This window comes from Xiphophorus couchianus, chromosome 24, assembly GCF_001444195.1.
Source record: "Xiphophorus couchianus chromosome 24, X_couchianus-1.0, whole genome shotgun sequence".
Taxonomy (NCBI): domain Eukaryota; kingdom Metazoa; phylum Chordata; class Actinopteri; order Cyprinodontiformes; family Poeciliidae; genus Xiphophorus; species Xiphophorus couchianus.
Genome location: NC_040251.1, coordinates 2998514 through 3024229, shown reverse-complemented (window position 1 = coordinate 3024229; position 25716 = coordinate 2998514). Strand labels below are relative to the sequence as shown.

The 25716-nt window shown below is 40.7% G+C and overlaps 2 protein-coding genes and 1 long non-coding RNA gene across 3 annotated transcripts in view; 2 read left to right on the top strand and 1 right to left on the bottom strand.

Annotated features, from left to right (window-relative positions):
• Positions 1 to 268: 268 nt before the first annotated feature.
• atp7b (ATPase copper transporting beta) lies at positions 269 to 15178 on the top strand. The gene is made up of 20 exons (XM_028011719.1): positions 269 to 501; positions 5971 to 6736; positions 7931 to 8143; positions 8215 to 8540; positions 8627 to 8700; positions 9123 to 9306; positions 9413 to 9646; positions 10535 to 10626; positions 10704 to 10831; positions 10902 to 11056; positions 11148 to 11282; positions 11362 to 11556; positions 11964 to 12146; positions 12226 to 12406; positions 13506 to 13646; positions 13716 to 13858; positions 13969 to 14172; positions 14247 to 14364; positions 14447 to 14549; positions 14812 to 15178. Exons 1-20 carry the CDS (start codon positions 355 to 357, stop codon positions 14945 to 14947), a joined length of 3858 nt encoding a protein of 1285 aa, XP_027867520.1. The 5' UTR covers positions 269 to 354; the 3' UTR covers positions 14948 to 15178.
• A 1471-nt stretch (positions 15179 to 16649) lies between these two features.
• The window catches only part of LOC114141263 (uncharacterized), a 26821-nt gene continuing 17754 nt past the window's right edge, over positions 16650 to 25716 (top strand). The window contains exons 1-2 of the long non-coding RNA XR_003594807.1: positions 16650 to 17204; positions 17362 to 17422. This is a non-coding gene — a long non-coding RNA (uncharacterized LOC114141263). The remainder of the gene's footprint in view (positions 17205 to 17361; positions 17423 to 25716) is intronic.
• LOC114141261 (leucine-rich repeat-containing protein 3-like) lies at positions 22957 to 24404 on the bottom strand. The gene has a single exon (XM_028011756.1). The coding sequence runs from the start codon at positions 24300 to 24302 to the stop codon at positions 23514 to 23516; it is 789 nt and encodes a 262-aa protein (XP_027867557.1). The 5' UTR covers positions 24303 to 24404; the 3' UTR covers positions 22957 to 23513.

Below are 25716 nucleotides of genomic sequence, written 5' to 3'. Positions count from 1 at the left end.
GTTGACCACACTCAACCAATTTTTCCTTTATTATTTATAGAACATATTTTGTAAACCATGTCGCCTTAATCAGTTATTTTAATTGTTTTAACTTTTCTCATCTATGGAAACGCACACTAATGTACAGAAATGACGCTTTATTTGAGTCTATTTGGATGCTTCTACTAGTTTCTACGTAAATAAATAACAGTGCAGAATATTACGAGAAAAATGACGTACCAAAAGCGCGTGCTCCTCACCTCGTACCTCCGTAAAGCTCTCGCGCCCTCTCTCTCTCTCTCTCTCTGTGGACTTTTGCCCTCTTTACTTTCTCTGGAGAAGATTAGCCGAACACCAGCTCAGCCCAGCTCCGACATGTTTTCCCCGAAAAAGCCGTCCGGGTTCGGTTCCGGGGATGTCCGCGGTTCCGGGGAGCAGATTCGTATGGTTGAATGTGGCTGTAAGCCGGTGTGCTGCTGTGGCTCTACCTGCGACCCGACACTGTGTGCGGCGGAACTGAAGGTAGGCCTGAGGAACATTTGCTCTAATTACTCTCGGAGAACAATTGGAGCAGTTCAGGGGTTTAGATATAAAGTTTTCTTCGGAAGTTTTAACTCGTGAAAGTCTAATACAACTACTATTAGTTTGTTTTATTTCTAAACAGATAGAACTTGGTGTATTTATCTCTGGAAAAGTAATTTAATTATAAACACCAAAATGTACCTCGTATTACGCCATAAATAATGGATTTCAACAAAAATACAGGTAATAGTCCAGACACCCTACATCCTAATGGCTTGTTTTACCCTGTTTGAAATAACCTCATTGATATGTTTCTTGTAGCTATTACTGTTTGAGGAGTTTCCTGCATGTAGAACCTGTTTCAAGTCATCCTATATAACATCTTAGTCGGTCTTTGACTAGGCCCAGGACTTTCTATTTCTTTATTCTCAGTGAATCCTTGGTCGATCCACTGGTATGTTTCAGTCGATTCTACCTTTGATGGTGACCCGGAGAGGACCTGCTGCAGCAAGCCATAACACTTCTACCTCTGGCATAAGGTTCTTTCGTTTTCTAAAAATGCTGGATTTGGTTTGTGCCACACGTTTCCTATGTTCTGGGGTTCAAATTGTTCCCCTTATCTGGCCAAAGGACATGATCTTTGGCCAGTTACCTGTCAAAAGTTTGGATGCAACTTCCTATTGAATTGGATGAGAACGTTTGTCCAAACGTTTGACTGCTAGTGTACATTCTCTGTGATGATAAATCACTGTTTGGAAAGTCTGTCGCACACAACGCTTTGATTTCTGTCCACGGTAAAATCCCATATGTGACAACAAAGAAAGATTTCAGTTCAACAGTCTCTAGGTTACAGATTTCTCTGCTGGAATACACTCAAATATTCAACCACTGGCTAACAGACCTTATCTGTTGGGTCCAATGGGTCACTCGGACATCACAAGACGTAACATAAATCCTCAAAAGTTCACTAGTTCTAGTTAGAGAGTAAAATAAGGTCATCCCGTTTCCCGTACAACTTCTTTCTGGAACCTGACCTGGTCACTTCTAGGAAAGCATAAAGGTGAGAGGCGCAAACTTAAATACATGAAACAAAAATCATTCCAGTTGAAGCTCATATTCTTTCTTAAGTTATTGTTCATGAAAAATATTATTTGTCTAAATAAGACTTTCTCATCTGGGGTTGTGAAAAACCACATTGTTCTTTAAAACAAAACAAACAGATTAGCAATACTTGCCACCGAATATTTCTGTTCCCTTCAGAAGCTGAACCATAATAATAGCAGCTCTAATGTACTGTATGCAATGCATTCCTACCTACCATGTTTAAAGTACAATGCAATACGCAAATGTTAGGTCACATGCTTTAAAAATGTCCTGCGTGACACACTTTCATGTCTGGCAGATGTAGCTCAAACTTTTTCATGGTGCTTAAATTACAATTTCAATGCTGTTGTCCAACAGAAACTTGATGGTATAAAAACCATTTCATTGTCTTGCCAAAATCTTGTCATAATCCTCTGGTGTTTGTGTTCAGATGGCTCCTTTCTTTTTGCGCCTTAGATGTTGCCATTTTAGTTTATTCCACCATCGGTCCAATTACGCAAATTGGAATTTGGTCAACTGCGACGGAAACACTTTGTTACTACTGGCGGAAAAGACAAAGAAGACGACAGCAAGTAGTAGAAGGATGATGGTTGTTTTTCGACATTTGCGGAATATCGGCAACATTTTGCAGACATTTCTTTCCTCTTTTTATTTTCATTTGTGTACTTATGATTGTTTTCTATTAGACAACTGTTCCCTTCTTTCAGGTTTATCTCTTTATGTAGTCTAGTGATCCTCCCTCCACTAGTCGTCTTCCACACGTTCACACCTGCCAACTTGCTCGTCAGCTGTTTTCATCCTTTGATTCCCTTCTGTCTGCTCTCTCTTCCAGCTGTCTCTAGTTTCCTGATTTGTTCTTCTGGTTCTTAGATCATCCTCAGTACATACTCTTGCCTCCCCGCATTAATCTTCACTAGTTTCTCCTGTCACGTTGGTTTTCTCCCCAGTCTTTGCTCCGGGTCCCGAGTCGTCATCTTTGCAAATCTTTTCATTAAACGCCCTACTCTGCAAATTACCTCTGCATTAGAGTCCTCATTAAGCCACTAGTAATGACAAATCTTATTTGATGCCGTTCATTTTTTGCTCTGGTGAACTCAAGTTACTTCAAAAACAAACATAAAGCTACAATTAAGTTTGTCGTGCATTGGAGATGTTTACACTGACTTCTGTGAAGCCTTTAGAAATATAAAAGGTTCTCAGATCATTTGTCACCTCCTGTTGTAATTTATTGTTGTACTTTGAACAGCAAACACGGTATTGTTTGCTTTATTTCACCGTTACTGAATCACATAATTGGTTCCCATCCATGTAGTATTTCTCCTTTTTTTTTTCTTTTTTACAGAGCATAATAAATATAAAGACAAAGTTTTGTATCAGATTCGCATAAATTATGTAATGCTGATATTGTTAAATTCCTAAATTGCTACCTATGAGGTAAAATTCATTCAGATTGTGAGCTATTTTTTGCATGTTATCTAGAAATTTTGCCAATTTTGGACAGCCTGCACCAAACTCTTCATGGTAATTCAATGGAGTTGGCGTCTAATAAATATTTTTGATCAGCTCATTGTGTTGACGTACAGAAAGAAAGAATAAAAAATTGTTTTGGTTTATGTCGGAAACAGTGACTAAAATCAATTATAAATATTGCAAATGTGCTATTAACTACAGTATTAAATATGATTTTAGTTATACTGTGGTGTAGGTTTGTTAGTGTGCCTGACTGAATGTGAATTTTATGTAGTGGATTTGACAAATTAGTTTTTGTTCTTTATAATTTAAGGCTGCCATTACATGCTCACATATTGAAATGAAGACATGAATAAAAATATGACTCCATCTTTAAGCAAATTTGGAAATACTCACTTAAGTATATGCTTGTTGATTTCTTGAGTGCAGAAAGTAAAAGTGGTTGAGAAGCACTGCTTTAAATCACTGGTCCAGTTTCCCTGCCTTATCTGTTTGTGCTGCACACAACATGATCGATATTATGTTTGTGCAGCCATAAGTCATCGGTGGTGTTTTCCTAGGGTGAAGGCTACAAATACATTTATCTGCCTCTATGTCTGAAAAGGGAATTTATTGTCGCTTTGGATAACTGCTTTGGCTTAAAGGCAGTTTATGCCGAGTTTTTAGCTGAGTTTTTATTTATTGAACTGTAGTTTGTCAGTAAATTGGTGTTGACTGGATTGCATCATTGTTTTATCCATATTCCACAATGAGGATATATTTGAGTTATAATCAGCATGGACTTGGCTCTATACTTTAAACAATTGCTGTGAAAATCTTGTTCAGATTTTGCATTGTGCTTAATAAAAGGCTGTGGTATACACTAAAAACCTTTGACCAGTGGTGATCCTGGAGCTTTTAATAAGGGTTGCCTGTTCCCTTCGCAGTAATAAGGTGCCTTTAAGCGGAGTCACGCCATCAGGCTTATGAATCGTGCTGCTCACGAGGTTATTATCCACCCCCAAACTGGCTCTGCTGGGCTGGAGATGACAACCTCCAATTATGCTGATAGCCGTATAATAAAGATATGTACTGGACATGCTTTGATTTTTACATTTCAGGCCCAGATTGTACTTCAAAATAGAAATATAAAATGTTCTGTGGAAACAGAGAAACCATCGGGTTACAGCATAAAGATCTCTAAATTACAAGTAAAAGCCAGAATTTTCACATTTTTATTTTGAAAAGAATTAGTATTGCCATTCTTTCCAGGTCCATATTGTGCAGTACTTTGTATTGGTCCTCCATGTAAAATCTTAGAAAAATATATTGAAGTACATAAAATGAAGACCTCTGAGCAGGGTACCTATCTCTGCATTTTGTTGCTAATTTAGATGCAAACCAACAAGGATCCTGTTGAGAACAGGTTGGTGTGAGCAGTGTTGTAGTCAAGACCACCTAGCCTGAGACCAAGACAAGACCAAGACTTTTAGGGTCCGAGACCAAATCAAGACCAAGACTTTTAGGGTCCGAGACCAAATCAAGACCAAGACTTGTAGGGTCCGAGACCGAGTCAAGACCAAGACCAGCGCCCCACGCTACATGACACAATAAAATGTGAAATATGATCAAAATTGCTAATCAAATTGATCTGAAAGACTCACATTCCCATAAAAACACCTAGATATTAAATACTTAGAGCTGAAATAAATTTAACCAATATTAAAAGCAGAACAAACTCTTTGTTCTGCTTATCTAAAAAGATAACGCCCTGGGCATTTTGCCCATATCATTCATGTCAGGAGTCACCACTGTCTGCACCATTAAACATAGCAACCGAGGCAATGCCCTGACGGTAAACAACGCTCAACTATGAACACTGACAAAAGAGCAATAAGCAAGAAGTAACCAAGCACAAGGCGCTGGATGAAGCCAGGCAGACACTACAGCTGCCACTTTGAACGAAAACATTCAAAGAGCAATGGGCTTTCGTTTTTGTGTTTTATTTATTTGCTAATTAAATAAATATCAATGTATATAATATGTATATACATCACGTCAACGGAGCTTACCTTTCTTTGAGCTTCTTTTCTAAGTGACGAAAAAAGTTAGACGTAGCCCCCACCGTCTGTGAAAGCGAAGCGCTGCTGAATTAGCTGCCGCCATCGGATTTCTTATGATTTATACAGCGCATAAATCTATTGCTGACGATTAGACAGACATCTTCTGCCGCTCAAAGGAAACCACTGCGCATGTCTGAGAGCCCCGCGTGCGACTGAAAGGTGGGAAAGGGGAGGGGGGAGTAACAGAAACACGTAATTGGTAAGTCACGTTATTGCTTGGATTTTAATCGGCGCGTTTTTCATCCAGTAAAAGCAAACATGTTAACAAATAAACTGCTGTAAGTTTAGTGATATTTCCACAGTTGCGGTCTTGACTGGTCTTGAAATAAAATCCCGAGTCCTCAGCGCCCGAGACCGAGACCAAATGCGGTAGAGTCCGAGACGAGACCGAGACCATCAAAAAAAATGGTCTCGAGACCAAAACCGGTCTCGAGTACTAAAACACTGTGTGTGAGAGCCTGGGAAGCAGACATTTCAATGACGGCCCCAGTTGCAACGTCATATAGTTGAAGGATTCAGGAAACAAAAGTAAACCCAGACAGCTGGGCTACTTTCTGGAGATGGACCAGAAATAAAACAAAAATAAACTTTATGTCTAGCTTCTTGCCTTTTTGTGCTTCTTGTTCCCATAGAGCTGTGACATCTCAGAAACACTGGAAGCTTAAAACAGCAATGAACATGTGTCTGTATTTTACACTTTTGATTCAAAGATTATCTTGAGTTTCCTTTCTTTTTCTTGCTTCTACTTGTGATAAATAAGTGAGGATTAATGCATTTGCTCTCACCCTTTCAGAGGAATGGCCCTGATGTCAACCCAACAGCCTTTGACAACTTGGCTTACGAGTATGGAAGCCAGAGTGAACTCGACACATCGGCCAAACCGATCTCCAGAATCAGTTTCAAACTTCTGGGACTCGCTGCTGAACAGCAAGCTGTGGAAACCACTCTCGGCCATCTTAACGGAGTCTTTGCCATCATCTGGTCTGTGTCAGATAGTTTACTCCAGGTGGACTACAATACCTCCATCACCACAACCAAAGAGATCGCACGGCAACTGCAGACCTTGGGATGTAGAGTTGAAGCGGCCATACGGATTAAAGTGGGCGGGATGCGATGCCAGTCCTGCGTCCAGGCCATCGAGGGACAGTTTGGAGGGCTACCAGGGGTCTCACACATCCAGGTGTCTCTTCAGGATAGAACAGCTCTAATCGTATATCAGCCTGTCCTTGTTACACAGCAGGAACTAAGAGATAAAATCAAAGATATGGGATTCGATGCCACTTTGTTACCTGAGGATTCATCCGACGGAGATCTAAGCTACTGGCAGAGAGACTTAATCGATGCACCCATTCAGACTGTAACTGTCTGGATTGGTGGGATGACGTGCAGATCATGTGTGCAGTCCATAGAGGGCAGGATCTGTCAGATGATCGGAGTGAAATCCATAATGGTGTTGTTAAAGGAAGGGAAGGCAACAATACGCTTGGATCCCAGTCTGACTGATCCAGAGCATGTTAGGGCAGCTGTAGAGGAAATGGGCTTTGACGCTTCACTTGAAGGTAAGATGTTTTACCTTTCATTGACAGAATTTCACCACTACAATGTAAGTTCGTAGGTCTTGGTCAAAGTCACAAGGCGGAATCTGATGGTTGAGCTTTCGAGGGATGTTGTGTTGGTTCTGTTTCAGTAGAAATGCCTTTCCAATCAATTATCAATTGTCCTGAGGAACAACGGATTAACCTAATGGTGGTAGGGATAAACTCCAGATTTTGAGGAGATGGAAAGGGATCATACCTAAGGAGGAGGACGATTTGAAAAAGAGAGATCCCTCATCATGATCATCTCTTTACGATGATTGTGTGTGATATTTGTTTTCTGTTTCTGTGATGTCCTCAAGTTTGGTGTGGGCTCTGTTTGGTAAATTTAAAACTATCAGTAAAAAGAAAAATCGAAAACACTGAGGTCTTCTTTCAATTTAGATTTGGTAAGAACTAGAAATACATTGTAGGTTTGATATTTGCCAGTCAACTGAAGTATATAATTTGGAGTAAAACAACCTGAATGTGTCATTAATCACCGTTACCTTCCCCTTGTCTACTTCATGTTATGATTTGCTTAGTCGGTATGTGCATAAAATTTGTTCTTATTTGTAATCAGACAACCTTCAACTTGGTAAATGGAAAACAGATTAAATTTGGTTTATAAGCTCAAGCCTTCTTTGTTCAGAGCAGATGATGGTGATTGAATGTACTGCCTGCTCACGCATCACAGATTGTCTTTTAAATGCTGCCACCAAAATAATTTCTTCAAGCGTAATCTCTGCCACCGTGGGACACAAAACCCGCCAAGAATCTGTGATATAATCTTTAAAAAAATGATCTTATATAGGTTGTTAATTTGATAAAAGTATTAGGTTTGCAGGGTGAACAGTTGAATAAATACCACATCTAAATAAAAATGTGTCACCTTCCAGAATTAACCATCCAGTTCAGCATTTTGCCAGGCCTGAATACTTGCAGAAATACTATGAAAGGCTTAAATTTCTTCAGGCTTGAGAACACTTTCTTTGATAGTTCAATCCCTACTATTCAATTAGGAAGCCTCATAATTTGCTTATGCTGTGCTGCTCAGATTCTTGGTTGTCTGTCTTTTTTTTACTACTTTGTGCTGTCAGAGTTGAGTTTCCCAGTTCAAATTTGAACATATTTTGTATAGACTTCACACTTCCTGAGACGGCTACATTTTTCTTTCAGAGCCTCTTCAGAATCAGGAAAAACGAGACCTTGCAAACCTGCGCTCAACCAGCAGGCTGGAAATGAGCAACGGTGCTGAATCTCAGGTAACCCCTTCGACCTGCCACATCAATTCCCCTGAAACGAAAGCAGAGAAATGCTTCATTCGTGTGACGGGAATGACCTGCGCCTCCTGCGTGGCTAACATTGAGAAACACATCCTCAAACACAAGGGTAAGTTGGAGCAATCCTGCTTCTAAAACGGTGTTTCCGTCATTAGTGATAGACTTCAGTTTATGTTGCAGGAATCATTGCAATCCTGGTGTCTCTGATGGCCGGAAAGGCGGAGGTGAAGTATGATCCAAATCTCATTGATCCATCCGGAGTGACTCAGCTCATAGAAGATTTAGGCTTTGGTGCAAAGCTATTAGAAGACAATGCAGCGGCACACGGGAAGCTGGATCTGCAGATAACGGGAATGACGTGCACGTCGTGCGTGCACAAAATCGAGTCCAAACTCATCACGACCAAAGGCATCCACTCAGCCTCAGTGGCGCTGGCCACCCAAAGAGCTCACGTCAAGTTTGACCCAGAAATCCTCGGAGCTCGTGATATTGTCAGGATAATTCAGGTGTTCATAATCTAAGGTCTTGTTTTGTGTTTTTCATTGGTTTGAAATGTAACTTATTGACTGGAACTTCTTGTTTGCAATCACAGAGCCTTGGTTTTGAGGCCAGTCTGGAGAAAGCTGGGTTCAAAAACAACCTCGACCACTCAGAGGAAATCCGACAGTGAGTATTCTGACTAAAAACTTGTTGAAAAAAAATTGTTAGTTCAAATGGGTAATTATTTTGAAAATGATCTTGAGATTTCTTGAATCTCAAGATAGTTTATTCAGAACCAGAATTTATGATAAAATGTCATATTAAAGAGTGAACACCCTATTTCAATTCAATCTAATAAATATGTTATTGATCCCAGAGGGAAATTAAATGTCGTAACTGACATTTAATTCAAGATGTTATTTTATTCTTTTAAAGCACCTGTGAGGTTTGTGTTGAAAGTTCGGCCATTCGTCCCTGGTTTAGGCCTTGTAGGAATTTTTTAATCCAATTCTCTAACCCTTCATTCACTGAAAATGTACACTTTTACATCAAAAAACTGAAATACGCATGATAAAGTAGTTTTATATTTTTCTGCTGTTTTCCCCTAGATGGAAGAACTCCTTCCTGCTCAGCCTGGTCTTTGGCTTGCCAGTCATGGGCCTCATGATCTACATGATGATAATGGACATCCAACACAAACAGCACGGAGGCTCCATGCCTGAGGAACAGAATGTGCTGCCGGGTCTTTCCCTCCTCAACCTGGCCTTTTTCCTGCTCTGTACACCCGTGCAGGTACAAGGAAAACAACAGATCTGGATTTAAGGTTTCTCTTTACATATTTGGCAGCCGATTGTTCCCTTTTAAATCTGCTATGAGGTTCTGGGGTTTCTTTTCTCAGATTTTCGGAGGACGATACTTCTACGTCCAGGCATATCGCTCACTAAAACACCGCACGGCCAACATGGACGTGCTGATCGTGTTGGCCACCTCCATCGCCTACATCTACTCTTGTGTGGTCCTCGTTGTGGCCATAGCAGAGCAAGCCGCCCAGAGTCCCGCCACCTTTTTCGACACTCCGCCCATGCTCTTTGTGTTTATTGCTCTCGGACGATGGCTGGAGCACATTGCAAAGGTTAAAGATAAAAATATATTTTGGGTTTTGCTATCACTGTTGTGTTATGAGCTCAAGATGCTAGAAAACATTCTGAGCATTTTCCCTACTGTATTTTTTTCTCTTTACACTTAAACTATGTGTGAATGCAATTACTAATGTGATTGTCTTTTCATAGAACGTGCTGGTTTTTCTTTAGAAGATAGTCATTCACAAAACAAATGTGGCCTTTTTTTTGTGTCTATTTCTTGATTGTCTTTCCCATAAAAAGTCCCTCATTGTTTCTGTGTTTACCTGTGTGTCTTCCTAGACACACCAGTGGACAAAGCCATTGCTGCCATTAACTTTTTGTGTTCTGTTTGGGGTATTTTTTCTAAACAAACCTGTCCTAGTACTGCTACGCTAATTCCTTCTGCTTGCCTTTCCTCTTTGGTCATTCATACCGAGTTTGGTTCTGCTGGGACTACATCACGTACATCAATTGGACATTGCTTTGTCTTGTTCATATTTGCTACCATTACCAGTTCTTTTTTGGACTTTAAAACAACATTTTGTTGTTCAGTCTCTGGTTGATTGTAAAACACAATTCATATCAACCTCGTATGTTTTTGCCACCTATTTATATTCCAAATGATTACAAATGTAACTCATTGGCTAAGGACGCCCATCCCTCCTCTATTTATAGACTGTTAATGTTAATCTGTGGCATTGTAGTGAAGCTATCAAAAATGTTTGGGAAATATGTATACAGATACAGAATAGACGGGGTTCACCAAAAATTACAAATCTGAAATTGAGGAACGCAGAATTTGGTCTGGTGCCCCAATGGGTCAAATCAATTTATATGCCTTAATTTAGTTTAACAATGAAGGCTTCCTCATTGAGCGGATGTTCATTCTACGTTTTCAGAGCAAAACCTCAGAAGCTTTGGCCAAACTAATGTCACTCCAGGCCACCGACGCCACAGTGGTCACGTTAGGACCCGATCGCCGTGTTGTCAGGTAAAGCCCTCGATATGAATCTCTGCACAGCAATAACCCAGCTGCATAACCTGCAATGATGCATTTGTACTTTGCAGCGAGGAGCAGATAGAGGTGGAGCTGGTCCAGCGGGGCGACATCGTCAAAGTCGTCCCTGGAGGAAAGTTTCCCATTGACGGGAAAGTGATTGAGGGAAATTCTATGGCGGAAGAGTCCTTAATTACAGGTACAGGGAGAACAGTTGTGTGTGTAGGTGTTGTTGCTTCGTTAACACATCGTCATTTCCTCTTTACCAGGTGAGCCGATGCCTGTCAGTAAGAAGGTGGGCAGCTTGGTGATTGCAGGCTCCATTAACGCTCACGGTGCTCTCCTGGTGGAAGCCACGCATGTCGGCGCTGAAACCACTCTGTCTCAGATAGTTAAACTCGTTGAAGAGGCACAAACATCAAAGGTATTACGGTACATTTGAGTTTACCGTGCGACGAAAGCTTTTTATACACTTGCTGCTTTTTGGGGGTGTTGTCAATTGTTTTTTTGTGCAGGCCCCGATTCAACAGTTTGCGGACAAAATCAGCGGCTACTTTGTGCCCTTCATTATTTTCGCGTCCCTGTTAACACTGGTGGCTTGGATTTCTGTAGGTTTTGTCAACTTTGACGTAGTGAAGGAGCACTTTCCGGTATGTGGGATTTTGAATAGTTTCACTTGCCAATACACAAGCAGATTCCACAAATCTCTAACTTTCGACCTCTGTGCAGGGCTACAACCAGAACATCTCCAAAGCGGAAGTTATCGTCCGCTTCGCCTTCCAGGCGTCCATCACGGTTTTGTCCATCGCCTGCCCCTGCTCTCTGGGGTTGGCAACCCCGACAGCTGTAATGGTGGGAACAGGAGTCGGGGCTCAAAACGGAATCCTCATCAAAGGAGGGGCGCCACTGGAGATGGCGCACAAGGTAATGAACTAACACATGGAAATCTGTGGTGCCAGGATTTGAAGGAAAACAAAACGTTAGAAAAATCTGTAGCAGGTGGTATCAAAGCCATGGTTTATGCATGGCGTTATATTGAATTTGTCAGAATCTGGACTGTTTTGGGTTGTTAGGGGTTTTGATTTACTGATTCTGGTTGTTATTATTATTCTGTGTTCCTTAGTCTCTCAATTACATTAGTTAACTTCTTTATCACTAGATCATTTCTCTCATAGATATTCACAAATAAAACTACTGGTTTCCCCCCATCTCATCGTCACTGCTTCATTTATGTTTCATTTCAGGAACACATTTTTTGTCTACTTTTTAAATGCTTTTTCTGCTTAAAAAGTATAGTGTCCTTGAGTTTTCTCCTCCCTGATTGACTACAGATCGATGTAGTGATGTTCGATAAGACCGGTACGATAACAAATGGCGTACCAAAGGTGACTCGCGTGCTGGTGTTATGGGAAATGGCCCGCATGCCCCTGAGAAAGATCCTGGCGCTGGTCGGCACAGCAGAGGTCTGCAGCGAGCATCCACTGGGCACGGCAGTTGTGAAATACTGCAAAGATGTAAGAGGTTTTGCACATGCGCGCCACCCGGCAGCCTGCGTTGCTTCGCGTCCAAATAAAACGTGCGTGCACTCAACAGGAGCTGGGCTCGGTCGCTCTGGGACACTGCCAGGACTTCCAGGCGGTTCCCGGCTGCGGGATCAGCTGCAGAGTGTCCAACGTGGAACATCTGCTGCAGCGGAGCGATGAGGTTTTTTTCCTGCCGGGAGTAACCACAGAAGAAAGTCGGCTTTTGTCTGCCGACGAGCCCACCCCCACAGGTCAGTCCACCTCATTCTGAGGCACAAAATAAGTTCAGCTCCACCTCATTTTTGTACCATATTTCCACTTATCCTTTATTAAATTACAGAATCAAACTAAAACATTTTTGTTAGTTCCATACCGGCCACTTTTTGAAACATAAATAGAGATTCTCGGGCTAGAGATTGTCAGAAAATTTGAACCTTCTTTAAAATAACTAAGATTTGAACTGATTTGTCTTTTTCCCTTCATTCAAATGTTTTAGTAGATGTACCAAACTGTGGTTTTCCTGTTCCATTACACTTGTAGTAGTCAGGAAGGTTATGATCAACTTTAAACCAATTAATTGGCTTTGTGTTGAAATGCCATGTCCGTTTTTCTTCAAGCATGATGGAAATGGACATTTAGCCATTGAGGCTAAATGTCTTTACATTGGATCTGCTGAGGCCTGCTTGGTTTACTGAAGACTGATTATCTTCTGCTTTATGAAGGGTTTGTTGTAGATGCTCTTAAATTATGGACTTGCGATTAATTGTCAATTAATTATCAAGGAGAAAATGACAAATATTTGCCATTTTTTTCAAATGTGATCCATGTCCAACTTTTTCAAGGCAGTCTTCAGGGTCAAATTCCAATCTTTTTTACCCTCCCCCCCTAAAAATCTGACCTGTGCCACGTCCATATGTAGAACTAAATCGGACACGCATCCGATTGTTTTCAAAGCAAAGTTTGAGTGGTCATGTCGCATTTCATCCGACTTTTTATGTCATTAATGCATCATAATTCTGCACCAGAAGAAGCCAGACGAGGTAAATCTGGACATAAACAATGGCTGTAAATTCTAATTATGAACTTCAGCAGCCTATATAAACTTTGGTACAACTCTGACATTTTTTTTATTTTTATCTCTTGTGAGTAATCCTTCTGTGTGTAGAATGATGGACTTCAAATTTGCCTTATAACCCTTCCCAAATTCATAAACAGCGAAAACTGCTTCTCAAATGTCACCGCTGTTGTCTTTCCACCTTGGTGTTTCATTAGCACACATCTGAATATCTTCATATTATCTTAATTTTGTTTTTAAAATATGCAAATACATTTCCTTCGGTGTGCTTCTAGCTGAGGGGGCATCGTACTCTGTCCTGATTGGGAACAGAGAGTGGATGAGGAGAAATGGCCACCACATCAAAGCGGACGTTGACGCCGCCATGTCGAGCCACGAAACCAAAGGACAGACCGCCATATTGGTGGCTATAGATGGTGAGGTGCAGACTAAGGGGCTTCGTCACGTCTTTTTCACCACACTGACTTTGTCTGTGCTTTCCGCAGGCATTCTGTGCGCCATGTTGGCCATCGCAGACACCGTGAAAGCAGAATCAGCATTAGTGGTGCACACCCTGAGCAGCATTGGCATCGAGGTGGCCATGATAACCGGCGATAACAGGCGAACGGCCAAAGCCATAGCAGCGCAGGTGAAACTCTTGTACAGACACCAGCGGACAACTAAATTGTGTACCAGGGTTGTAATAGATTTGGGTTTTTGATTACAGTTAAGTCGTTTTTTTTTTACACGCGACTGCAGGTGGGGATCAGGAAAGTGTTTGCAGAGGTGCTGCCATCGCATAAGGTGGCCAAAGTTCAGGAGCTGCAGGACCGAGGGCGTCGAGTGGCCATGGTGGGGGACGGCGTCAACGACTCGCCCGCCTTGGCCTGTGCTGATGTCGGCATCGCCATCGGCACCGGCACAGACGTAGCCATCGAAGCGGCCGACATTGTCCTGATCAGGGTGGGTGGCCGGCGGTGTGGATTCACATTGGTGGGTTGGAGGGGTCTCAACCTGAGGGTTTGTCCACCCTGCAGAACGACCTGCTGGACGTGGTGGCCAGCATCGAGCTCTCCAAGAAGACAGTGCGCAGGATCAGGATAAACTTTGTTTTCGCTCTGATCTACAACCTGCTCGGGATTCCAGTGGCCGCAGGTGAGGGCTGAAACTGTCTGTCAGAATTCGTGTTCTGGATTAAGTAGAAGTGCAGCGAACTTATCCGACGGTGTGTGTGTAGGTGTGTTTATGCCCGTTGGCCTTGTCCTGCAGCCTTGGATGGGATCGGCTGCCATGGCCGCCTCTTCTCTGTCAGTGGTCCTGTCCTCTCTGCTCCTGAGGATGTGAGTCATAACTACTTGTTTTCATAGTTTTTGTCCTAATTTTGCTACATTGCCTAGCAAAATTATAATCTAGGTAATTTAGCGGTATCGGAGAAAAGAGGGCTGAAGTGCCAGATTCGCAAAACATTTTGAAATCCACATCATTTTCCTTCAAGTCAAAAAAATGATGCACTGCTTTGTGCATCATTTTGTTTACTCTCATTTAAAAAAAATATTGTTTTCTCTTCAGTATATTGTGCAATAACAGCCAGTATTTTTGCAGGTATAGAAAGACATCGTTTGAGCTGTACGAGTCCCGTGCCAGAGGCCTTATGGGCAGCCTTCGATCATCTCAGATTATCACACATCTGGGGCTGGACGGGCAGCGCCGCAGCCCGGCGCTCTCCCAGACTTTTTGAGCACAGCCGGGCCAATCACGTTGCCCAGCAGCGTCAGAGCTACTCTCTACTGGATCACCGGACGGCAGATAATTCTAACATTTAAAACAAAAATTAATTAAATAAGGGAAATAAGTTCTTAGTTCTTATGTTTACAAGTATACCAATGTACTTTGTTTTGATATTTGACTGTATTTATGTATATACTTTTTTCCTGCTTGTAAAATCAAAATTAAATATTATTCCAAGTGGTTTTTCTTGGATTTTCTTTTAGCAAATAGCAGCCATGTGATTGAACACAGATAACACAAATTTTTGAAAACCACAACTTAACGTTACAAAAGGAGAAAAACTTATTTCTTTATCCGATTTTGTACGGACAAAGCACCATGGGTCAGCCAGAAATGTCCTTTTAATGTTTTTTTTGGCCTTTTAGACAAGTGAAGAAGAAGAAGAGCAGTGGAGAATGCCAAGGATTTTTTTTCCTCCTCCCACTTTTATTTAAAGACCTGCCAGGAATAATTAAAGGAGCGCATTAATCAAAATGTCTGGCTCGTGGATTCTATAGTTATCCTAGAAGAATGAGCTTATTCACTGAGTAGACTGCAGGCTTATTAATATGACTCTTGTCTTGTACTTGGACCTCATAATGGGCTTCTTTTTTCACAGCAGCTTGACATGTGTTAGCAGGAAGAGCAGAGGAACACTTCAAGCACAGTCATTAATAACGTTCCTGATTACACGTGGTATGGCAAGCCCAAAGAGCAATAATTAGCTCAGCAGAAGTTTGGAGTCTAGAAAAATACTTCATATTAATCTAATTAGATCTTCTGTTTTGCACCTTTTATTGGGTAATAAACAATCGCGTTAACATAATATCTCAAAGCTGCTACATAAAAAAAATTAAGTCATATCTTTTGTACGATTTGATGTCCTTAGGAGACAAATTTGTGACTAATCAAATTCTAGTTTTATCCAGTAGATGGCGCTGGACTATGGAGAAATCTGTCTTCAAAAGTGTATTATAGAATTATATTGTATACACTTAGTGAATGAAAGCAGCTGTAAATCTCACTTTTTTTTTTTACACTTGCACATAAAGAATGTCGCTGGCAAAATCTTGTTTTAAGGACACTTTATTGATACTCAAACATATAAGTCCTTCTGTATCAGGCTTTCATAGAGGGGCGGATGACAACGATGTGAAAACATGTGAGTTGGAATACAACACGGTGACAAAAGCCTTTTTTAAAAAGCTTTATTTAGATTGTATGATTATCCACAGGATGAGAAACAAAATTAGCATTTTTATTTACAGAGGCTCAAAAAGAACTGGTATGGACCAAACACATGGCCCTGGGGAGCTCCAAGTTGGTAAAATGATCTCTACACAATTTCAGGTTTGTCTGCAACGAAGGCCAAATCCCCCAAAATTGGCTATACAAAAAATAAAAAATCTCTACAGATATACCCAATTCATTTGAAATGTAAAATTGACATTATTGTGACTATATACAAAATAGACCAGCAAATATTGCAGTAAGCATATAGAGGTAGAACAATTTCACACAGATTTTGAGTTAATGGGGCACACGATTTGGAAGCTATTGAAGAAAACATTTAGTATTAAAATTATTTAAAATATTGAATATGACTTTAAATCTTAACAGAGGATAGTGTGCCTCGTGTAATAGCATGACTTTTTTGTATCAGTTGGTCACAAGGCAAGGCATTTATTTATAGGAGTGTTTGGTTGGAAATTGACGGTCCCTTTGCGAACCTCCGAGCGCTTCAGGGGGGAGCGCTAGAGAACAGCTGGCCGGAATTAGCGTTCATAAATCGGATCGATTTTGAGCTAACCACCCCTTACTCCGCGGAGCGCGAAAATCCAATATCCAACTTGAAAACAACTTCGATGCGGTCGGTAACACAATGAAAACGCTGGACTAAAGTTTGTTTTGGACTGTAGCCTCAAAAGATGGCGCCGAGCGACTGCGCGAGACGTAAACGTCACACGCAGTTACGTCAGTTCCAAAGCTCTATTGCGAAGGAACGCAAACGCTACCATGACCCCTAGAGGGCTCCGTAGGAGAGAACCCAGACTATGCGGGGGTCATAACTTTTTTTAGAACGGCAATAGACCCGAGTCATATCAGTCTCCTCTCTTTAGGGACATAAATATGAATTCCATGGCCATACTAGAGCAACATAGAGCTGGCAACTTTTTCACGAAGAAATAACTCGCCATTAGTAACGTCGAATGAGGACGACGAAACGAGTAAGTCAAACTTTCACTTGACTTGTTCAGTCAAGTCAAATTTTCACTTGACTTGACTTATTCAGTCAAGTCAATGAATTGTGTGGTGCTGTGGCATATTACATAACGTTGCATAATTTAAATAGTTATGACGCGATGCTCCATAACTGTCTTCCAGTCGGAAGAAAGCTACGTCACCAAGCAGCCACGAGCTCGCGACTCCAGAGTGGAAGTGGAAGGTAAGACTAGTCATTGAGTCAATATTATTAGGATTAATATAATGGAGCGCATGGTATAGAACTGCTTTTTATGAAAAGTGGCCTGATTCAGCTCATTGCAAATGGACTGTGTCAAATTCAAGGCCCCGCGGGCCAAATCTGGCCCACCATTGCACTCTAGTGGGCCTCATAAACGGAGCCCTTAAGTGACTGTAAGAAAGTTCAACACTTTTTATTAATTTTTTTTATTTGATATTTAATATTTTAATAGTTACTCTTATTTCATGTTCATATCAGAACGCTCAGAACAAAACTATACCTTCTGGTATTGTTGAAAAGGATGTATTGTGAAGAATATTGTTCATGTTGAAATGTGTACATTGTGAAGCAACTCTTGCCTTTACTGAATTGGAAATATTTTAGAAAAAAGTACACTAAATTTCAACACTTTGCAGAACAGTGAGCACATCATTGTAGACTTAACATGTATGATTATAATTGTAACGTAATGGAACTATTTTATGCGTAAGGTTACGTTGGAGTAGAACGGGAAGTGACGCTTGAGAGATTTTAGAGCCGACAACACGCTGTCCTGCACCCTGAATGTGTTGGTCTTCTGTTCAACATTAAAGACGTTTAAACGCAAAAGCGGTGACATCCTTGACTCCGCGTAACACTACAATAATCACATAATCTTAATAACAATAGGTTGCTATCTAAAGTGGGCGAGCACGTTGCAAAAGTAGAGGTTGGAGTTGAAGGAAATCTCTGTATAAACATTTTGCTGCAGATGTCTCATTCCTGAAACAGTGATCCATGAAAAGACAGCTCCGTGCCTCAGACGTGACCTCTAAAGGTGAAATTTGACTCTGACTGTGTGTAAATTGCAAAAGCTAGATGATTTAAATAAACTTGGGCTTCTTCTCTGGTGACCTTGGTGTGTGTTCTGCCGTGTCAGAGCAGCAATTTGTGTCAGCCATTTGAAATATGACATTGCTTTATAATAAATAACTTAAAGACAATTTTAAGAGACATGTGATAAGGTGCTTATGATCATACACCACTTTAATGTAATTACACAAAATATTCTTGGTTGACAAAATGTATTGCAACAGAGTTCTCATTGTACCTTCACTCTGAAGAGGGGTTCATTGACTGCATGTGTTACAATGTAGTTAGTTTTTTTTATGTAACTACAATGTAGTTAGATACAACTACTGTACTTGATTCCACTCTGGTTTCAGTGAAGAGTTCTGCTATGAGCTATTCCTAGATAGATTCACCTTGAAGATAATGACGAGAGAAACTGAAACTACGAAGCATAAACCTCCATCACCTGGCATTTCCTATTTAGCCGAAGGTCACTGTACACACATGGAGACAAAGGGCGACTGGAGGAGCTTTAGGTATTCTGCAAACATTCTCAAACGGCCGAGAGAGAGTAAAGAAATTCTGCTCTTGCTTGGCAGAACGTGGCGAAGTGTACATAAAGCACACTGGCTACATAGAAAAATGTTGTGGTTCACATTATTACACCAGACAAAGCAGCTTTTCTTGGCATCTGGATATAGTGAAACTCTTCCTTTACATTAATAAGTATAGTTAGTAAAACTACAATTCTGGTCGTCAGAGTATTGTGAACTGGAGATGCACCGATCCGATATTAATGTCTGCGTCGGAACTACTATTGAATAAAATTCTAGGTTGAGTATCAGCGACAGGGCGGCCGATCCGTAGAGATGTGGTTCTAGAAGTAAAAAGAATAACTGTTATTATCTCAGTAGCTTCCAACATTTAGTTTCAATTACAAGTCGACCATTTTAACATTGCGAAGCGTGTTGCAATGGAAAGTAATGACGAGCAGCTCCGCTTTCACGGCCAATTATTCACTTGATTATGATGTCGACTGCAGACTTCAGGACATTTAAGTAATGCAGGCTTTAATTATTATCGTGGGACAGCTCAAAGGTTTACTCTAGAAACCACTAGGTCAGAAATGTATTGATATTATACAACATGTGAGCCTCTGGCAGGCATATATAACATTCAGGCGACCAGGGAGATGGCATAAATGGATGAATCATGTAATTACAGAATTGTATAAATGAGATACTAAGTCTACCATCCTTGTAATGCCCTTCTCAATGACTAATTAGATTTATGGACTTACACTACTGGTGGAAGAGAGCTATTTTAAGACTATGGGACAGATACTAATATTCATCCACATCTGTACTACTGAAGACGTATGACTTCCACATTTGGAAATCTCCAGTGAAATCTGGAGGAATAAATATCTGGAAGAATCTGTTGTGGCTGCAGATAAGGATCAAGGTAGAAGGTAAAAATGTACAGCTATGAAGCATTCATCGAATAAAAATGTTGAATATTTGTGACTTGAAAAGAATTCCTAGAAATGCTCTGTTCTGATTTCATAATTGCGTCATCCGGAGGCAAAAAGCAATTTTGAGTTTGATGAGTTTCATTAAGTTACTATATCAAGATAATATCTCATTCTGAATTTGTTCTTGTAACAATTTCCTGATCTCATTACGTGGAAATAACAAGATCTTTGAGTGTTTTGTTAGAATATATGCTTATTTTACTATCTTGAGGTAAGAAAACCCCTGAGCATGATTTATTTTGAAAACAGCTTAATTATCCTAAAATAACATGATCGCAAGCTTATGTCCTGGTAACAGTAGCTGCCGTTTCATTGGCCGTGTAATTGCACAATTGGACATTTCGAAAATCAATTCGCTCTTGTATGTGATAAAAAGTTTTGGTTCTTAGATGAGGTAGTTTTTGTTCGTATCGAAATTGGTTTATTTCGCAGAATTGCAATGGAAAATTTTTTCCCCCGCATCACACAAGTCATGTGATCAACAACCGCATGTCGCCACTGACGCAAACCAAGTTGGAGACAACACGAAGTAGTTAGTGGATGTTTTTTAGTGACTTAGCGTGTGAACAAACTCATTTATTTACTGGAACCGCCACAACTGCAAAATTGTGTTTTTCAGACATTAGCGGAACATGGACAAAGTTTTGCGAACATTTGTTAAAACCATCATTTCAAACTCGCACGATTATTCCATTTGATTCCAATTTCCTTTTTTAAAACTCAATAATCAACAGAAACCATTAGACACTTGAACAGAATGGTTCTGTTTGGATATTCACTTGGTCCACATATAGTCTAGCAAGAGATGGACTGTAAATAGTTGGTCTCCGTGACAACTGTCTGGTAACTTTACCACTGCATTTGTGGTGCAAACACCTCCTGGCCTGTTCAACTTGTGCCAACTCGTTGAAGTATTTATACACCCATAACTATTTTGCCTCATCACAGCATTCCTTCTGAGCGCCAACGCTCTTTTTATTAATGAGGAAAAATTTGCATTTTTCTTGACTTTTAAGTAAAGGAATTAAAATCCATTGTTGGAACTAATGCCATCTTTGAAAGCACTTGGAGAAATGTATTCCTTGAGATATGCAACACACACATTTCCTGTCCCAGTTTGTGAAAGAGCCCTTGCTAATTAGATTGGAACACACACTCCTTTGCGAACCCATTCAGGGTTTTTGTTGCTGCCCCTGAAACAGATGAGCCTTCGTCCATCCAGATCTCACCTGACGTTGACACAAAGTCTCAACTCCTGCATTTGCGACTTCACTGCTCGACCGGGCTCCGTGTCGGCTTTGTGGCGAATAAGGTCTCGCCCTACATTCTTCAACAAATGCAGCTGAATATATTACTGTGGTGGGCTCCACACACTGCTGACCTGTTACTCACTTTGCCACCTGTTAGGAGAGAAGTCACAAAAATGCTGCTTTCATTTTATCGCAGAAGACCTTTTTTATGCAAATGTTTGATAACACAGGGTGCAGGTCTGACTGATTTGTGCTGTGTGAGATTCTTTCTGAATTTGTCACGTTCATTTGAAATTGTGGCTGAAACAATTCATCTGATAAATCGTGATTAATCATTTATTGTAGTAGTTAACACATTTAGTAATCTATTAATAGTAAACTGGAGTATAGACTCTACAAAGGAAATTTTCTGCATAAATAATACACTATCAGTAATTGAGCCATTTTGCAAGGTAAAAAACACCCTCTTCTATAAATATGTTCTACCTAGAAATCCTCAAGTAGTTTTAGTTTCACCTGGTTGAAATTCTGGAAAACAAAAAAGTTTTTTTTTTTTTACATTTGTGAAAACTCCCACTATGTTGTGACAGTGTAATATAAGACAGATAATCTGTGAAAAGATTGATCTCCTTCACCTCCTTCCAGTACTACTACTACCACCGCTCCTGACCAAAAACAACCAATCAGAGCCAGGGGGAGGGCCTTAGCACTGTCAATCAACCTTGTGTATGTGCTGCTCAATGTGCTAATGGTGGAGAAACAACTTATTGCCAAGTCTTTGCAAGTCTTTGCATGGAACCCAACTATTATATCAACTCTATAGAGAAGAGCGAGTAAATATTCTTTCAGAATTATTTGTAAAGTTTGTTGATGGGCTCAAAAGGCATAAACTTATGGTGCCAGCTGGTAACAGATATTAACAGGAGGTACATGGACATATTTGTACAATTGTATTCATAATTTTGACCCTGTGTGCAAAAGACCACAAATTTAAACTTGTGAACCAGATTATTATCTCCAACCAAAGAAACAACGACAAAGTTTTAGTGAGAGTATTTTATCTTTTTTATTTCCAAAAGTGACTAAAGTTTCTCCCGTCTAAAGCGAAACATTAGGCATTCGACTATAAAGTGTAACTTCAACTTCAATTGACATGTCATTCAGTTTGCAAACTCTTATACTTAGTATACTCTTAGTATTTATGCGTGGGTGAACACAGAATACAGTGAGTTCATTCCCATGTTTGCCAAACAGCTAATTCTGTATTTTTCCTGCCTTTGTATTTAAAGTTCAGGATGATAACTGCACTTATGTCTTTTTTATTCCTTCCCAGATTTCTTCTATAGGATATTTTAATATCAACGATACCCGAAGAGCTTCAAAAAGCAGTTTTGAAATAATGTCTTCATTTAATAAAAAAAAGCTCTCCAAACCAACTATTTTAAAAGACCAGCTGCGCTCTACTTCAAATACTTGTTTTTGCTACATTTTGTTGGCAACTATTTTGACCCATTTGTCTTTTAATTCAGCGACATTGGAGATCTTATGGATAATAACTTTCACTGCAGCTCACTGACCCTTTCTAGGCTGATAGATGTGAATGACTTTGTTTCTAATTTGTTCTCATATTTCTCTATCTTGCAGTCATTTGTTGCTTTATGTGGACTTTTTTTTTTTTCTTCCAGGGGGTCTTTTTGTGGGCTCTAGTGTCCCTTATATGATAGTAGGCTGACAGGAAACGGGGAAGGAGAGGGGGGAAGACATGCGGCAAATGTCGTCGGGTCCGGGAGTCGAACCCGCGACGGCCGCGTCGAGGACTCAAGGCCTCCAAATACGGGTCGCGCTAACCGCTACGCCACCACGGCACGCCCCCTTTATGTGGACTTTTAGCCTACTTCATGAACACTACTTTTTGTTTTTATTCATATTGTCTCTTTCTAATATTCAAACTTGAAATGCGCAACAAATAAGCAAGAAAGGTAAAAAATTAGCTTTTTCACAGCTCTGTCCATATTAGAGATTCACCGATCCCAAATTAATATTTGCATCGGTTCTGATATTAAAAGAAATTCTAGATTGGGTATCAGTGACAATGTACCCGATCAATAAAGGCAGATCAATTCAGTCTAATTCTTGTCTTTGCGACTACAGACTTTATTATTGATTTTATATTATAGTTAGAATTCCTAATTGCACTTTCTAAACTGTTTGAAAGACAGCAGCTCATTTTTACACATTTGATCAAGGTAGCCAACCTTTTTGTCAGTTTTCGTTTCTTTATTCATCGGCTGTTTGCTACTAATTGCACTCACAGGACAAATTAAAGTTATTTTGTTTTTACATGTTTCACCAACCTTGTGAAGCTATTAGTGTAGTGGATTGGTGCATCCCAAGTACATAATTCTACAGAAATGTATTTTTATGTGCGCTCCCTATGATTTACTCCGTCTCTCCGACTCTAAAACACACTGCTGGCCGTGTCGTAATCCTTGCTGATGTGGGACGTACTGGGCAAGGACTTTAGGTACTCGATGTGCCTCCTGGCATCCTCCTGGTTGTGTTTGATATAATAGACAATGTAAGCTGTTACCATGAAGAACCAGCAGAACATTGCTACGAACATGGCCACATCTGTTGTTTTGTGGTGGAAATTGCAAAAGTTGATGCCTGAGTCCAAAACCTGGATCACTGGCTGTCCCACGTACTCCTCCTGCACGGATGTGTGGCAGCTGACCTCGTTGACTGTCTCCGGATCCAGCCTCAGTTCCCTTAAAACCTCCTGGAGGGAGCACTCACAGTGCCAGGGGTTGTTGGAGAGGCGGATCCGGGCGTGCAGCTTGGCGAAGGTTCCCCTTGGGAGACCGCTGAGCTGGTTGTTCGAAAGATCCAAGGTCCGCAGGCTGTCCAAAACTCCCAGGAAGGAGTCGTCGTCCACGCTTTCGAGCAAGTTGTGCGATAAATCCAGCTCCCTGAGGCGCTGCAGGTCTGCGAAGGCCTCCTTCGGGATGTGCCTGATCCGGTTTGACGACAGCAAGAGAACAACAGTGTCCCTCGGCAGGTTGGCCGGGATGTTCTCCAGATTGCGCGAGGTGCATTGTACCACCATGCCAGTCCTGTCTGAGCAGTGGCAGATCTTCGGGCAACCCTTCGCTGCAACAAAAGAAAGTAGCAGCAAAGTTCCTGCAAAGAAATAAGAACGTCGGCTAGGATGTTGTATGGAGCTTCTGCGCCTATGAGAAACCCCCATTAGCTGTAGAGTCAAGGATCCAAAAAGTCCTTTGAAGATTCACCTGGACATTCCTTCTTTGCATACTCTTTAAATGAGAAGTAAAGGAGCAACGATTGCCCCTGGGAAGAGAGAGGGAATCGTTTTGACAAGTTGATCCATGGTTGTGACGTCAGGGTTGGTCTCCACCAACTGGAAGAATCCTGAAAATGAAAGAGACACAAAGGGTAACAATGAATGTGTAATTAATTTTCCATGTCGAGCAAAAAAAATTCTAACCATATTGTTTTTCTCCAGTGGGTGGGAGAGGACAGTAAAGTTCAGCATTATTATAATAATACCATGCTCTTTGGAAATTACATCCCATTAAATAAGGCGTGGGCTCATCAATATGCAGCTGATGAACTTTGAAAACAGTGATTTGAGTTGGAGTACAAAGCTGTGGGTAATCTGTGAGATTAACTGGAACGTTTGTGGTCAACGAAGGTCAGGGAGCAAAAAAAAATCACTACAAGACACACACCTCGTTTGTGTGTGTAGAGAACGGATTTGACGGAGATGATGGATGTCAAACGAAATGATTTCACGGCAGGAATGACAAGAATATAAATGAGGTAAATGACCGGTAACCAGGCAAAACATCCTGGGCTTCACGAAAGTATTGACATCCCTTCAGCCAGTTGCTGTTTGCGGAATGGTTTATATGGGCAATTGCCCAGGGCAGCAATAGAAAGGGAGGAGGGTGAAAATATCTGTGTTGCTCCTTAACAGATTTTCTGTAGCTTTTACGTGTGTAGACAAATGGAATGTTGTGCCCCCTGCTGGCCACTGAGAATATGGAGACATTTTAAAGATTGTCCTGAATCTTTTCCTGAGTCTTCCATGCATGTTTGAGAAATCCTTTAATCTCCCTTGGCAACTGTTCAGCTGTACAAAACACTTAGTTGGACTTAGCTCCGGCTTCAAGGACAAAGTTTCCACGCTACAGAGCACCTTCCCTTCGCAACTCAGCTGCTCAGTTCCTTCAGACTAGCCAGCAACAATTAGCAAACACCTGGTTGAACTGAACACCTGTTAAGTTTATTACATGAGCTACATCTCAGTGAAATGCTGGTAAAACGCTAAACGGTTTATAAAGGAGCCATGTTGTGATGACTTCCAGAGGGTGGAGTTTCAGAAAAAGCAGGAGATTCTTAAAGAGACAGAGCCCCAATTTCAAGATGTTAAATTACAAATAAAATTTATTTTAAGTCATATTTGATATATATGCAGCACTATGTGGCTGGAAAATGCATAATACTTCCCCCTTAATACTCAGTTAGAAAGAAGATTCTACATATTTTAACTTTTTTTCCACAAATGAACTTTTAAGCCCGGAATGCTTTTTTTAATTTGCCACATTTACTCTGATACCCATGAATAAAATCAAGTGCAA